At 51.5% G+C, this 16,230-nt stretch overlaps 1 protein-coding gene across 3 annotated transcripts in view; it reads right to left on the reverse strand.

Moving 5' to 3' along the window:
- SH3BP5 (SH3 domain binding protein 5) overlaps positions 1–16,230 on the reverse strand; it is a 60,133-nt gene that overhangs the window by 2,270 nt on the left and 41,633 nt on the right. For all 3 annotated transcript variants that reach the window (XM_037061320.1, XM_037061319.1, XM_037061321.1), the window contains 4 exons: positions 5,594–5,758; positions 3,004–3,134; positions 2,539–2,581; positions 1,609–1,828 (listed from right to left, as the gene is read on the reverse strand). In XM_037061320.1, coding sequence (XP_036917215.1) covers positions 1,609–1,828; positions 2,539–2,581; positions 3,004–3,134; positions 5,594–5,758 — 559 coding nt within the window. The remainder of the gene's footprint in view (positions 1–1,608; positions 1,829–2,538; positions 2,582–3,003; positions 3,135–5,593; positions 5,759–16,230) is intronic.

The raw sequence follows: 16,230 nt of genomic DNA on the forward strand, positions 1-16,230 counted from the left end.
TCAGAAGTGTTTGTTGCTGGCAGACAGCTAGGATCCCTGCCACCGTGGGTGCCTATCAGAAAGGGAACGTGACCCCCTGCGCACAGATGCCCACACGGCAATGCAGCTCGAAGGGGAGCGGCTGGATCCCAGGGACAGTCAGCATCCTTACAGTAACTTCCTAGCCAGTGTGCATCCTAGAAGTCAGTGTCAGTAGACATGGCCTAAAGGCAGAAGGTGAATTCAGCCACAGACCACGGGCTTTTCTCTGCCCCAGTCTCCAAAGAGCTGCAGGTGCACAGGAAGAGGGCTGGCTCTCAGTAACAGATCCCCAGCTAAGCTGGTCGGACACCAGGCCTTTCTTCCACTGCAAACGAAAGCAGGAGTGGCTGGGAGAAACAGCCCTGCACAGAACACCTGTTGGGACCTTTGGTAACTTCCAGGCATCTTCTGACCTCAAAGACATGCTCAGAACCTACCTACGTCATGACCTGCTGCAAAAGAAAACTACTTTCCAGGGCTCTGTAACTTGGGCCTCGCTTGCTTTGTAGACCAGAGTAACCAAGGCCCGGAGACAGGCCATTCTCGTGCTTTGAAAGCTGCTCCAGCCGTTATCTGTTTCCCCCTCTGCCTGGACATAACCCTGCTTATTAGACGTTTCCTCTTCTCCCCTTTCTTCCTCCCTCACCTGTAAAAACAGCCCTGTAGCATCCCCTAGAGGACGGCCATGAATAAGAAATACTGAAATGCTGGGAACAGAAGAGGGGCTCAGCTGAATTCCAGTCCTACTTCCACTACAAGTTGCTTAGCCTCTCCGAGCTTCATGTTCCTCTGCATACAGTGTTTATGAGACGATGTATATAGATATGGAAGTCCTCACATTGTTGCTCAAAATACAGTTTCCTCTTCCTTGACCTTGGGCCTGGCACTGAAATGCTTGCCAACTGAATTAAAGAACACCTGAGAAGGGAGCCTGGGAAAGAGCCAACGGGGACTACTGCAGGAGGAGGTGTGCCAGGCCAGTGCTGGCTGGGTTCTCTTGGTTAACGCACAGGGAGCTGCACCAAACTCTGTCACCGGTTTCCCAGGAGGTGGCCCCGGAGAAAGGCTCCCCGTGGCCAGACGCCAGCGAGACCACCTTTGTGGAGTACTTCCTGGGAGCCAGCATTATTTCATTCCGTCCGAACCACCAGGCTACAGTAGACGGTAGGTGCTATCACACTCCCCATTGTGCAGGTGAAGCAACGAAGACGTGAGTTAAGCTCTTGCCTGCGTGATGGACTAGTAATGATGGGAAGGCCAGGATCTGAGTCAAAGCTAATTCCAATGCCTCTGCTCCTAGACCACCCTTCCTTCCTGCAGTACTTCTCAGACCCCTGTCTGTTCTAATGCACACCTCAGAGAGGAGCAAGCGTACTTCGTTTTCTAAACTTAGTTGACTACAGAATCCCGATTTTGAGGAACACATAACATATTGATGAGCACAGTGTCCCACAAAATGTGGGAAGCTGCCAGAAACAGCCCTCAGTCCCACCCAACTCTGAGGCCCTTCTGTGATGGTGAGACAGCCCTGGGCACAAGTCACACAAACTGTGTCATCTCCTCGCTGTACATGAGCCCCTCACTCACCGGAAACGGCATCTGGCTCGGGTTTGCCCCCTGACAGGTCTTCCGCAGACGTGCTGCTGCCCTCGGCCCCAACGCCGCAGCCCCGAGGCCCCATGGCGCTGCTGCGCCGCCGCTCGTGGATCTCGTCTGAGATCATCTCCAGGTTCTTCAGGGCCGTCTTGTACTCGCCTTTCGCCAGGGCCAGCTTGGCCTGTAGGTCGTCTACGGTCTTCTTCAGTTGCTGGTCAAGAGAACGGGAAGCCCAGTAAGTGAAGGCTGCCCCTACTGGCTGTGTGATGCTTTTGATTGACAAGTTCAAGCATGTTTTCTGCCCATCACTCGACTCCAAAGACTCTCACTCATGACTGAGGACCCAATGACTTTTATCAAAGCTGCGCCAGATACAAAAGCAGCCACCACCACCCTCCACTCCCATCGGGGTGACAAACTAAAGCTCTATCATCCAAAAACTACCACTGGCAGAATCAACCCCACCAGGGATGAAACAATGGGTGTCAAGCACACAGAAGTCCCACATTCTATCCATTTGGTCCCCAACATTGCGGTTCTCACACTTGAGCTTACATCAGAACCACCTGGAGCTCTTGTTAAGGCTCAGAGGGCTAGACTCCACCTAGTTTCTGATTCAGTGGCTCTAGCGTTGGGGCCCCAGGAACGTGCGCCTCTAACCAGTTCCCAGGCAATGCTGATGCTGCTGAGGCTCGCAGCACACTGAGAACCACAGCCCAGGACAATCGAGAAAGTGACTGATGACAGAGCGCTTCAGGGACCACTCAAGACCCAGCCAAGACCATCTTGAGGCCTGAAAACTCAACAAAGAATGTCTCTCTGCTCTCCTCTCACAGCAAATGTGCTCTAGGAAAGTCTATCACAAAAAGTGGGGCTTGGCAGAAAAGTCCCATAAGCAACGGAGCCAAAGGCCTCACCTACCTCAAGCTGCACATAGTACTTTCCCTTGAGTTCAAAATAAGGCCTGTGAAAGACAGAAGAAATAACAAGAGTAAGCATTTTCTGCAAGTCATTATTGCATAAAAATGCATAGGAGTGGTAGTGAGAAGAGCTCGGGGAAAACCTCCATTAAAACCAGTCTTGCACCGTTTCATCAGCTCTTGGTCCACAGAGAACATGTTCTGTGCACACAGCTCATCTTCACTACTGACAGGTAAACAGGCCCCACCAACGGGCCACAGGATGGTTTGCTTCTGAAATTCCGCATTCTCTTTCCCAGGAGTCACCCTACCACTCAGCCCCTTGTCCCTCTAGGGTAGAGAATATTGAGGGAGGGGGAAGCCCAGGCAGGGGTCTCTGGAGAGGCAGGCCGCTGAGTACAAGGCACATAAAAGACGGAGAAGATTCTGAAGAGAAGGACCACAGGGCCCTCACACCCAGACTCACTTGGATTTGTTGATGGCTCTCTTGAGTTTCTTCTCCAGCTGCCGCATGCGGCCCATGGCCGCGTTGTACCTGGCCGCCGTCTCCTTGTGCACCAGCTCACTCCTCGTCTTGGTCTGCTCTGCCTCCATGACCTTCAAATGACAGCAGAGGTCAACCCAGCCAAGCCCAGAACTTGTATTATTTTTTTAAATATCCTTTGAGTAAATCAGCAAGTTAATTAACTAAGATTAAACTAACCTACACTAACCTAAACTTTCCATGTAGACTAGGATTACTTCTTCCTATTTTTCTGTTTTGGAAAAATTTTGTCAGATAGGACTAAATAGCCAAATTGGCTATGGCAGTGACCAGGGAAGAAAACCAAGAAAAACCAAAATCAGAGAAAAATATGAAGCACTCTCTGACACAGTCACTTTCTTTGGCTCAGGCCTCCTGGCTCTGAGTAGCCACCTTGGGCTCCTCCTGCTTCCACCCCAGGGCAGGGACTGATGGGCAGGCGATGGACAAACAGCACCATGGGGACTCGGACATCGGGGATCGGGGACACCGAGCAAAACCATGCTGGCATTGGGACAATCAGGCCATCGATCTCTGCAGTTTGGCCCCTTCTTTTCTTTCCCAAATACCCTGGATTACCCAGTGGACACACAAGAATCCAAGATCTAGAAAGGACTAACTTTATATTTAAACAGCATCAAATCACTCATATCAGATTTTGAGGTTCACAAAGATGTATGACCAGGAAACCAGTGGGCATGCTGATGGGAAATTGTGGTGGGAACATTCTGTTAAGCCTATCGATTAAAATGAGTTTTTGAAAAAAAGAAAAACTGCCCTGGCTGGTGTAGCTGGTGTAGCTCACTGGATTGAGCTCCAGCTGCGAACCCAAGAGGTCGCCAGTCCAAATTCCCAGTCAGGGCACATGGCTGGGTTGCAGACTGGGTCCCCAGTGTGAGGGGTGTGCAAGAGGCAACCACAAATGTTTCTCTCCCTCTCTACTTCTCCCCCCTTTCTAAAAATAAAATACATAAAATCTTTAAAGAAAAAAACACTTAAAAAAGGTCACAAGCCCTCAACAGCCAAAAGCATGGCAGCTCAAAGGCACATTCCGGGCACATGGACAATGCGGGTCCTCTCCCCTGGCCTAAAGAAAAGCTTTAGAACAAAGCCAGCCTTGAGGAGAGACGACAAGGGAATATATACAGTTCCAACCACAGGAGCAGCTCAAAATTTCTTTCCCATCTTCTTATACCTCACAGAAGTATCACACAAGGAACTGGACAGACGGGAGTGAGGTTAGGGGGCTGCTGTTTGTTCTCCCTGAAGAGCAACAGAGAGGAGCCCAGGGGGCCCTCGGGTCACCGGTCCACCCTCTCAACCCCAGCGGGACAGCTGTAGGAAGGCACCACCATGCCCTTAACTCAAGGCTAAAACAGGCCCGCCGTGTCCCAGGGTCCCTCCCATCGGCAGCCACAGTCAGCCAGCCCTGCATGGGTAGTTCACACACTTATGTACAGTAAGGCCTTTTTTTAAGTGTCAGGGAAAATTACAGAAGACCGAAATTGGGCATCCTGTCTAGCCTGTCCTCCCGGGTCATCTCCGGCTCTCGTTGTCCCAGAGCTATTTCACAGCCTGTAAGTTGCAGAAAGCTGAGAGTCATACAAAAGACTCTGAGTCCTAGAAAGGAAGATGAATCGCATTCCAGTGGAGGTGCATTTGATCACTGATTACCCTGGAAATCCCCTCTCTCTAAAATCAATACGCATTTCCTCCAGAGAGGATAAAAACAGGCAGAAATATAGAAAAATGGTTTGTTCTTTTTCAAAAAGCATATCAAATGGTTTCTTGCTGGCTAGTTTGGATCTTTGTTTGGGGTGAAGGGAGGACAAAAAGGAAAGGCGACCTTCAGCTGGTTTCTTGGAAGGACCTACTCTAAATGTGCACGCGCGTGTATGTCCTTTTCACGTCTTTCAGCCTGTGCGGCTGGTAATTTCCCAAGACTTCTAACTGCTGCCTTGTGTTTTCATCAGCTGCTGTTCCAGCCCGAGCTGGCTTCTGGGCATCGTGTCCACTAGGGGGCAGGAGGCCCAAGGTCACACAAGCCCAGCCAAGAGCCTGGGTTTCAGGGGCAGCAGGCGGTAGTTCAGAGTCAATAGCCCAGCCGATGTGACTCCTAAGTCAAATCATCGTGTGCCAGGCTTTCTATTTAAGGAAGCACAAGGCCATCATTAATTACCAGGTCCCCCAGGTCTTGAACCACGGTGACAAGTGACATTAAAAAGGGAGAGGCTGCTGGCATGAACTCCTGACTCTTCTATTCCTGCCCTATGACTTTCAGAGAGCGATTCTAGGCCACATGCCTGGGAGCCTGCGCCCTCTGCTCAGGAAAAACAGCGCCCTCAGAGCTCACCAGAACCAGGGGCAGTCTAGGTCAGACTGACAAGAGCCGGTTTCAGGGTCGCTCCCACCCACCCACGGGCGTGCAGGCTCCCCCGCGTGGATAGCCACACGCACAGACACCGGCAGACAAAATGCGGGTGCGCACACCCAGCTGTGCCCTCCCACACACACACACAACGATGACTCATACCCTCTGGGTGGCGTGATTCAGCATCTCCTGCCAGGCGGAGTCGAACTGCCGTTTGTCGTCCTCCAGCAGCCGCTGCTCGGCCAGGGAGATGGTTTCCTTGGCAGCACGGAGCACCTCCGTGGCCCTCTGGAAGTCCTGCGTGGCCTTCTGAGCTTCCAGTTGAGCCTGCATGAGAAAGACAAGAGTGAGGCCTCCAGAAATGGCAGGGGCTCCTGCTGATGACCCACCCCACCCTCCAAAAGAAGAGTGTCCCAAGGGCCGGGACATGCCCTGTCCACTCGGGGAAGAGCCCTGGCACCTGCAGGCCCTCGTAAAGGCTGGATGAGTAGGCGAAGGGACAATTTTCACAGCCCCGAGCCCAGCAGACCAGATAAACTCACCACCACCTTTCAGTCAGAGTCAGAGACGGCAAATCAGCTCCTTGTGTGGCAGGTATGGCCAACCGCGGCCGTTCAGAGAGTAGTTCTCATTCGATAATGATGCCAAGGTGGACACAGTGGTCCCCAACACCATCCCTGCCCAGAGCTGTGGCTCAGTTAGTAGCATGTCAGGAGCAGAAAGGCCCCAGGGGTCACACTGCAATGGCTCACAGGCGGGAACTGTGGGTGGGAGGCCTGCGCCTTCCCCAAGTCACACAGCTGGTGAGAAGCAGAGCGGTGCCCAGTCTCCAGGCCCTGTGAGTCCCACCCCAGTGCTGCCCACTCAACCCCCACTCACCCTCAGGGAACTCGAGTGGGAGAACCAACAAACACAAAGCTGACCACGTTCGACTACCACCAGCCATGTGTGGTTCTCGGGCATTTGAAATGTCATTAATCCAAACTGAGCATAAAACACACCAAATTTTCAAGATTTAGTGAAAATAAAAAAAAAAGAATAACTATTGCCTTAATAATGGCTGTACAGATTACATCATGAAATGGCCATGTTTTGAACATACCAGGTTAAATAAAATAAAGATGAATTTTACTTGTCTCTTTTTACTGTTTTCCGGGGGCACTAGAAAGTCTACAATGACATGAGTGAGGCGCATTCTGCTTCTTCTGTAGACACACCTCTTTCAAGGGTGGACCACGTGACTGCATCAGAAACCAATGACAAAGCCCTTGGTCACCACACTTGAGGGCCCACCGTGAACCCTGCCTGAGCACAGGCAAGCCACTGCCACATGCCAGCCACTTGGTGAACCAGATCCTCATGTTGGTCACACAAACTCGGGGACATGCATGGGGCAGCCCCTGGGACGAGGGAGGGGAACAACCTGCCCCTGCTTGTCCCCAAAGCGCATCTCACATGACTCAGAGGAAGTCCTCAGAAAGCACGGGTGGAAGAAACTTTTCAAAGACAGGAACCAAATCGAACTTGGAGCCCATCATCCCAAGGACAGCTCTGTGCTGCTCTCCATCCTTCAGTGAGTGTGGACTGGGCACTACGCCCTCCCCGTGCCCCCCACCCCATAACTGCACAGTCAGGAAGCTGATACGGGCCTGGAAGGGACATCCTGAGGTCGGGAATACGAGCCCAAACGACAGCGGCACAGGAGAGAGGGAGCACGCGCAGGAGGGGGCGTGAAGGAACAATCATCTCCAGCAGAGGGACTGGAAGGCAGCTTCTTACAGGAGGAGGGTCCTGAACAGGGAACTAAAGATGAGTATGATCTGAAAATGGGGAGGAGGCAGCAGGGAACAGTGTTATGAAATACAGCATCTGCAGGAGATTTGAAAAGACCCACCTCAAAACACAATCAAGAGTGTCAGCCTTGAGGCCCTGGCTGGTGTAGCTCAGTGGATTGAGCGCGGGCCTGCGAACAAGAGGATCGCGGTTCGATTCCCAGTCAGGGCACATGCCCGGGTTGCAGGCCAGTTCCCTGCAGGCCAACTCCCAGCAGGGGACGCACGAAAGGCAACCATACATTGATGTTTCTCTCCCTCTCTCCTTCCCCTCTAAAGATAAATAAATAAATAAAATCTTTAAAAAAAAGTATATAACCATATCAACTGAAAATATAATACTGTCTTTAAAAAAAAAAAAATGTCAGCCTTGAAAGAATGCCAAGATAAAGCTTCAACCATTGCAGCTTCAACCATTGCAGGGACCTGGCTGCCGTGGACAACCGTGTGCCCCCAAGGGCGTGTCTCAGCTACACGGGGTGGGGTGGGGGTGGGGGTGGGGGGTGGGGGGTGGGGGGTGTGGAGGCCTGCCCCCACAGAACTGGCCAACCCTCTGAGAGGTGACAAGACAGCACAACGTGCTCTCAGCAACACAACTCACCACGCCAGACTCTCCCACGCGAGGGTAGCCCACCTGGGACTCTCCACCCACCTAGGTGAGATGTAGGGGAGGGAGGAAGCTCGGACTGGGTCACTGAAAAGCTGCCCCCACCCTGCACTAGGGCCACCACAGGCCACTTACAGGCCTCAACCAACCCCAGCCCACAATCATGAATCCCAAAGGATTCTAACGTTTTCTAAGAAGGGTTCTGCATGTTTTTAAGGAAATTTTAGTATTTCAGTTCAGCAACGTTTAACAGTAGACTCTCTTCCCGGGGTCTCCNCAGCCCTTTGGAGCCAGGGCTTCTGTGGGCTATCCCAGCACCCAGGCCAGCGCCTCCCCCCCACCCCCGCCCCCCCAGCAGCCTCGTCTCTACAAACAAGGGGCCCAGCTAAAGGGGCCTTGCAGAACAAGCACTCTGTCAAATTCCTGCTGAGTTTTGGAAGGTTCCTCCCCTCCTACATGGTGGTATCAGAATGTGCTTGGCCCCGGCCAGCGTGGCTCAGCTGGTTGGGTGTCATCCTACAAACGGCAAGATCATGGGTTTCATTCCCATCAGGTCACATGCCTGGGTTGCGGGTTCAGTCCCCTGTCAGGGCAGATATGAGAGGCAACCATGGATGTTTCTCACAGCGATGTTTCTCTCGCTCCCTCTCTTCCCCTCCCTCGAAGATCAATAAGCATGTCCTCGAATGGCAATAAAAAAAAAAGAACTGTGCTTGCCTTGTCATATCCTTATACTACTAACATGAGGGTTTGTTCTACACTTAACCCACAGAAACCAGATGGCATCTCCATCCTTCTATATTTATTCGTTCAAGCAAGCATTAGGCATCTGTTCCTACACCACTGTCTATTCTCTCCATCGTCCTTGGTGATGGAGCCTTTATGTCTCAGACTGAGACATAAAGACCCTATTGCCAGCTGTCACTATAGCTAGCGCCCCCGTTCCTTTCAGCTACTGAGATATGAATGGACATTGAGTGGGAGTTCCAGGAGGTCTTTCCATTGAGGATATGAATACAATGGCTGGTGCTTCAACAGCTATTTTGGATCATGAGGTAACTCTCTTGAGGATGAAAAACAGTTAGGTCTTTGCCCTGGACTGCCTACCTCCTGACTTTCTACATGACAGAAAAAATTGTTTCATGTTTGAGACAGTGCAGTTTGGGGGAGTTTCTGTCATATGAAGCCAAATTTAAACCTAAATGATAACACATCGTTCCCTCCACACAGCTGGGCTATTCTACAAATCTGACGGGAGTGACAATAGTAGCCAATGTAGACTGGCCAAACTGCCCTTGACTAATGAATGTTTGTTCTGACTGTTCACAGCCTATTTTACTATCATTAAGCCCAAGGAATAAAACTTTGCGGGTTTCCTAAGAACCCCAAAGCTCATGGCCTTGTTGTAAGGCATTTTGTAAAACATTTTCTAAAACTACATACATGAGGAGGAACCAGGCAGGTGCACACAAGGAGGCAGCATTTATCACACCCTTGCTCGCCAGACATAGTCGGCCCAGCACCAGTGAGGTACCTTCTGGAGGCTGAACTCCAGTGGGGAGAGGCTCACACCAAAATCAGGGGTCCAATTGAGTTGGCAAAACAGACACATTCATTACAAACTCCTACACAAGACCCATGGTGCCAAGCGACAGGTGGAAAGCGCTGTGGGAATGTAAGGGAGACGGAGTGACATCGAAGCTTTCCTAGGGAAGATTCCTCAAAGGAGAAGTGTCAGCGAGTCAGAGGCTGCCCAGTGGTGCCATCAGGCTCAGCCACAGAAACTCAGGCGGCATCCAAGAGTTTACACACACATCCGACTGAGAGGGCTCAACCCCCGGATCACCTCCCAGGGTCGTAATAGGACACACAACCTTGGAAATCAGAAGCCAACTCCGCCATCTGTAAAAGAGAGCTGGCACTCGGGTTCTCCCCATCATGTGAAAGATGTCACCTAGAAACCTTTGGTGCAACCAATGAGATTGCACCTTCAAACTTTAACAAAGGACTCAGGCCCTAGCAACAACACATTATTTGAATAAGGGCCTACACTCACAGGTGCCCTGGCAATTAATTCACTCACAGCAGAGAAACCCAGTTAGCAACGTGGAGGCTCTGCTTAGAAGTGACCCACAGAGCTCTGTGCTGTAAGATGCAACCGAGGAAAAATGTCAAATATCTTCCTGACTCATGGATGCAAATGGCTTTCATGGAAACAGCTCTATGGAGAGAATTTTAAGAGGCTCCTTATGAATGAATTTGATAACTGACCTTTACTAGACACTGGCCTGGACCAGCTGTGGCTGAGAAGCACTTGGAAACACGTGGGTGTTCCACAGTGTCGTCAACGGGGGTGCGGGGGTGGGTAGAGAGGTCTGCCTTTGTCCAGGCTGCCAGATGGGACTGGACGCAGTCACGGCCATGACTCAACTTCCACTCCTCCCCACAATCGGTCTCAGGAAGGGACAAGAGCACCTGGACATTTGTGTTGGTTGCAACAAAGGTTCAACGTAGAAGGAGGTCTACACACCATCTAGTTCAATTCCTTCATTGTTTAAAGGAGGACCTAACGAAGCAAGGCAACTTGCTGGATGTCACACAGCTATGTGTGACTGACCAGAGCCAGGAAACCAGAGCCCGACCCCTGGTGGGGCTGCTTCTACTCTACCACACAGTGTCAGCCAAGCTGGGTAGCTCTGGCAATGACATAATCGGAGGACAGTGGACAGTCTACCCATCACTCACACATAGCACGGGAGCAGCCATGGGGCCACAGACAAGATGAGGACTCAAACTGTGTACAGGACTGCAGCCTGCCACCTGAGACTCATGGAGGTGTCACCTAAGCCGCACACAGGGCCACTAACACAGCAGCCAGTTAGCTGCCGAAACTGAGAAGGGGTCCTGTCACTTGACTGCACAAAGCCCTGCTCTAGCTGAGGTGGCCCCAAGGCCCGGAGAAAGCCCACGAGACAAGCCAGATTTAGTGCCGGACTGCCCACCAACCGGTACATGTGGCTACAGATGATTCTATGAAGACAATGACAAGAATTACTGCTTGAGCATGTATTTATGCTGAGTCAGATAACGTATATAAGGTGTTCTAAGCATGGTACCTCATTTAAATCTCAAAATGACCCTATGAGGTCAGCCCAATTATCATCCCTACTTTACAAGGGAGACCAAGGCTCCGAAAGGTTAAATACATTGCCCAAGATCACACAGCTACCAAGGGTGGGGCCAATAGTCAATCCCTGACCCAGAGCTTTGATGCTAAACTTCTATTAATTACCACCGGGGGTAATTACTGGGGCGACAAACTCCTGACAAAGAGGAGTCAAGCTATGTCAGGTCTCACTTGGCCTGACAAAGGCCACACTGGCCACTGCTAAATAAGCCACCAAGGACAGCACAGGGCTCCCTCCACAGAGCACAGGGGACAGGGGCTGCCCTGACAGCTGGGCTCACTAGGTCAGGAGCCAGGGGACCACAGAGAGGGGTCCAGAAGCTGATCCTGAATGCTCCGAGCATAACCTCTCCTGCACCCCAACACTGTTTCCTACCTGCTCTTGGGATCAGGGGGCCCTCCTCACAGCGGGTGAGGAGGCTGGATGACACACAGGGAAGCAAGGGGCAAAGTTCCTCCAGCTGTCAAAACCACACACCCATTCAGGGCACAGCCCCGACGATGGCTTTCCCCACTCCCTTCTAACTGCCGTCGGCACCTGCAACTCACAGTCATGGCTCTGGCTGACTTAGGAATGAGTGGGCTCAATATGCACGCACCTCCCAGTGTGTGATGGGAACCGTATGGGGCCAGAAGAGGCTTCCGGAAGCCCCTGGACACTCGATCATGAAATGGAAGGCGGAATACCCCACTCCTTGTGAAGAAGCCTGGAAGTCACCAGCCTGGCGGGGGGTGGGTGCCCCAAGTATAGTCAGCATGGCCCTTCTGTCCACGTTCACCCCACGTGGGGCAGCGCAGCACCGAGGAAAAGGGAGATTCTTGAAAACACGAAGGCCTGGTTCCTCCAGTAGGTTAAGAGCTCTGGCTGGGATGTCCCCGTCCCCACGGAGACAGGACATGATCCCCGCTGCATGGGGCGGCCATGCATGGGAAGCCCCCATCCTTGGTTTATTAAAAAAAAAAAGATGCAATTCTGTCCTTGCCTCTTTACGGCGAATGGTGCCTGTGCTGCTGTGCAGAACCCCTCCCCCAGCCAGCAGCTCAGGGAGCAGAGTCCCAGATTCCTTCCCAAGCCACCGGGAGATCAAAAACCTTTGAAAGCAGGATCAAAAACCCCTGCTGGCCTCGGTGAGGGAGGGATGGACGTCCAGGATGAACATCAAAGTGAACACCACCCAGGGCAGCTGTTCCCGGTTTCGGTCCAGCTCCATTTTCTGCCTGTGTTCAGAACAACCCTCGGGACCAGCAGTTGCCACGGAGTCTGAGACATTCAGTACTACAGACGGCTTCTTATTCCACGTCCCCTTCGAACTGCGAAGTGCAGTTAACAAAAGGGGGCGCCACAGAGAGGTGCTGGCCATTTGCCCCTGAGGATGTGGGCAACACAAATACTTGCATCAGAAGCATTTCCTAGAGCAGGTTCCACTGAGCCCACTCAGTTCCTCGGTCATGCTTCCTGTCCAGGGGTCCTCGTATTTTTCCCGTTTTAATTAGTCAAAATGATTTTCATGAGGATCAGTTCTTCTCTACTCCAAATCAGTTTGAGCCACTAAACAGTTTTGTCCACATCAAACTTTACTAATCAGAGCTTGTGCCATGGCGTTTTTTAATTATGTCTATTAAACTCAATTTTCCTGGATCAATTTTTCACAGATCTAAAGACTGTTGAACAGATGGGACATCAATTTTTAGTCAGTCCCAAATGTTTCCATGCACAGTTCGAGCCATTAGCAGTTAATATTAAACTGTATAATGTAGGACATACTAAATGATATAAAATATTAAATAAAAGATCCATGGTGGGTAGTCCTCCTTAGAGAAATATGAGAAAACTCTGAGCAATTCTACCAGATACAATACAGAGACTCAAGCTGTTTTAGTTGACAGGCCACAAAGTTCTTTAATGTATTATAATGTCAAAAGAGCCTCCAGGGATTGGGGGGGGAGGGAGACAAGGTCAAGGTCAAATAGTTTTGCTCTGTCCTGGGGTGGAAGATGAGCTGTTCAAAAACAAAAATTAAAAGCTACTATCTGCTTTCTGCTTCCAAAGCATACAGGCACAGTGAGAAAGGGGAGCAGGTCAGGGGGGCAGGAGGAGGATGGAGTTGCTAAGACTGGCCCAGGGTGGGTACGTGTAGAGGCTGGACACGGGGGACGTGGGGCTCCATTATACATCCTCTCTGTTTTATACTCTGTTTTATAGAAATTGTAAATGCTTTCTAATAAAAAGTAAAACAAGAAAAAACTATGATCATTTGCCATTACCTTTTTATGATTCTCCAGGATGGCACCATTGAATACAGTGGCCGTGACTCTGTATTCGTTCTGTATACACAGTGACTCACATTTAAATTAATTAGAATTAAATAAGTTAAAATTCAGTGTCTCAGTCACACCAGAATGTGCTCAACATGCCAAGTGCTCCACAGCCACACGCGGCTGGCGGCTCCCCTACCAGGCAGATACGAAACACCCAAACCCACGGGAAGTTCTGCGGGACACGGCTGACCTGGGTATCGTGCCACCAACACTGACACGCAGGCTGCTGACAGGTCTCCACCGTTATCCGTAATCTGTGTGCATCAGAGCAGCACCCTCGTTCCTGCTTTATATCACACGCAGCCCTACTTTTAAAAGCCCACATAGAGGGGCCTGGAAGGTACCACGTAATGAGACCTTGGGTGTGGCTACCCAACAGGGCACGTGACCTGGCTTCTGACAGGATGATCCTCAGTCCCCCTGGTCATCCAGGGCTTCAGCCTAACCAGCGGTGGGTGACTCGAGGGCTTCAACTGGGGACTTCCGGGGGGCAGTTCCTCTAGGGTCAAGTCCACCTCTGCTGCTCCTTTGTGCCAGCCACTGGCCTGCAGCTCACCTCTGGACACAAGCATGTACTTCCCACCACACCAAAGGGCTTCCCGTTCTATCCATGGCACTCGTCCCTCTGCCACGGTTGGTACCATTTGTCTCCCTACATTTGTCTCCCTCCTCATTCAGCCAAAAGGTGCTGGTGAGTGGGGGTCCTGGGCCTTGCACTTGCCCAGGGCACCGAGGGCTACTCAGCCCAAATCAACATAAGTCAGGCCCTGGCTGGTGTAGCTCAGTGGACTGAGCTCGGGCCTGGGAACCAGAGGATCGCGGTTCGATTCCCAGTCAGGGCACATTCCTGGGCTGCAGGCCAGTTCCCAGCAGGGGATTTACGAGAAGCAATCATACATTGATGTTTCTCTTCCTCTCTCCTTCCCTTCCCCTCTAAAGATAAATAAATAAAATATTAAAAAAAAAAAACATAAGTCAAGGTTGGTGCTACACCCTTCACAATTACTGGAGGCTTACGCAGCCTGACAGGCACACAAGGGTGTTTCTGGGAGCAGCACATCCCATGGGGCCCCCAAGTCTAATCCTTCCTGTTGCTGCAGGGACACAGCAGATGCCCAGCCTTCTCCCACCCACCTGGGCCGGAAGGGCAGCATCCACATTCCTCTGTGGGCTCCCTCCCGCTCTCACACTCAGGCTGGCCGGGCTCAGAGCAGCAGCCAAGGTCAAGTCCCACAGAATCAAATCACAGAGTAGCAGGGCTCAAGGAGATGCAAACAATGTAAACCAAGCATCTTATTGTGCAGATGAAAATTCTAGAGCCTAACAAGCCAAACGGCCTGCTAACGGGAGAAGCCTGGCTACCAACCAACCCCAATCCAGGCCACTTTCCCTTATGCCCTGGGGGCCACACATCCCACCCCAGCAGCAGAGCCCTCATTCTCTCTGTCCCCAACACACGCCATGCACTCCTCTCAATCCAGCAGAGCTGCACCTTCCCCTCTGCAAGCCCGTTCACACCGATTCCCATTGCCTCCATCGCCCCACAGTGTCATTCCCAGGGTGCAGAAGGTCAGCGTCTCCCTGTCTCAAGGTCTGAAAGACACACACACACACACACACACCATCCCCCCCATCTTCAATTGGAGAAGCCATTTCATCCTTCCCTGAGGTATGCAACACAGACCTTGGTCATGAGGGGTGGCCCCACAATGACCTGACATTTTAGGGAACAGAGAGGGGCACTAGGGCAGGGAAGAGAGTGGGAAGAATCCACGTGCTCTGTAACCTGCCTCCTGACAGCCTCGCAGCTAATGCGTAGCTGCTGGTTTCCCACAGGAAGGATGGAACACAGGAGCAGAGAGGTGGTTGTATAAAAAACTGGGGTGCCAGAGCTGGAAATAGCATCTCCTCCCTCCCAGCCTCAGCTGGGCAGTCAAGGACCTGAAGGCACACGATGCCCCTGGCGAAGCTGGGACCCCCCTGCTCCTACTGCCCACTTCTCTCCCTTCTCTCTAGGGGCGGAGCCAGGTGCCCAGATGGCCCTTACCCTGGCCCTGGCTCTGTGGGCACCTGGGGATTATGAGCAGAGCTGCCCACATTTCCAGAGAGATGGCCCCACCAGGACCATATGGACAATCAAGGACCCTAGCTCTTCACACACCATAGAGCCAACAGAAGAGGCCGTCCAGTGCCCTACACAGAGCCAGCATCGACTGACCAGGACAGCTAGCCACTGGGAGGCAGCACACCGCACCCGAAGGACTGGGTGTATTCCTGGCGCCAACAACGACCACTGACTCAGATCTGCACCTTCGACTAAGTCACTGGACTGCTCAGACTGGAATGCCGAGGCCTCTGTCAACCCCCAGGAAGCCTCGGCTCCAGCAGGAAGGCAGATAATTACAGCAGGTCTCACAGGGCCACATCCTGCAAGGCAGTGTCCAGCTTCAGTGTGTGCAAAGGGTCCATCCATAAAGATCACTGCTTTCGCTATCATCTTTACTGTTGGATATGTCTGCAAAGTTCCCATACTGAAAGCTTACAAAATGCCTTCTTGGTGCGCTTCTTAATCAGCTGTCCCTTTGCTATTTATCTATCACATAGCTGTTTCCTTAAACGATGTCACTGGGCTGAGCAACCGACCGCACATTAGGAGGGATGAGGGGAGCACTGTTTAGCAACTCAAAATAGAACAGCAGTTTCCAATCAAATGCTTTAAACCAATCATAAGAAAACACGTTGTTTTTTTTTAAAACAACTGGAGAAATTGGAGAAAAGGCTGGTTACTAGAGGATATTAAAAGAACTAGTAATTTTGTTATTCATGAAAATGTGACCTTTTAAAGGTTCTTATC

The sequence above is a fragment of the Sturnira hondurensis genome, unplaced genomic scaffold, assembly GCF_014824575.4.
Source record: "Sturnira hondurensis isolate 20B ecotype Veracruz unplaced genomic scaffold, ASM1482457v3 Scaffold0013299, whole genome shotgun sequence".
Taxonomy (NCBI): domain Eukaryota; kingdom Metazoa; phylum Chordata; class Mammalia; order Chiroptera; family Phyllostomidae; genus Sturnira; species Sturnira hondurensis.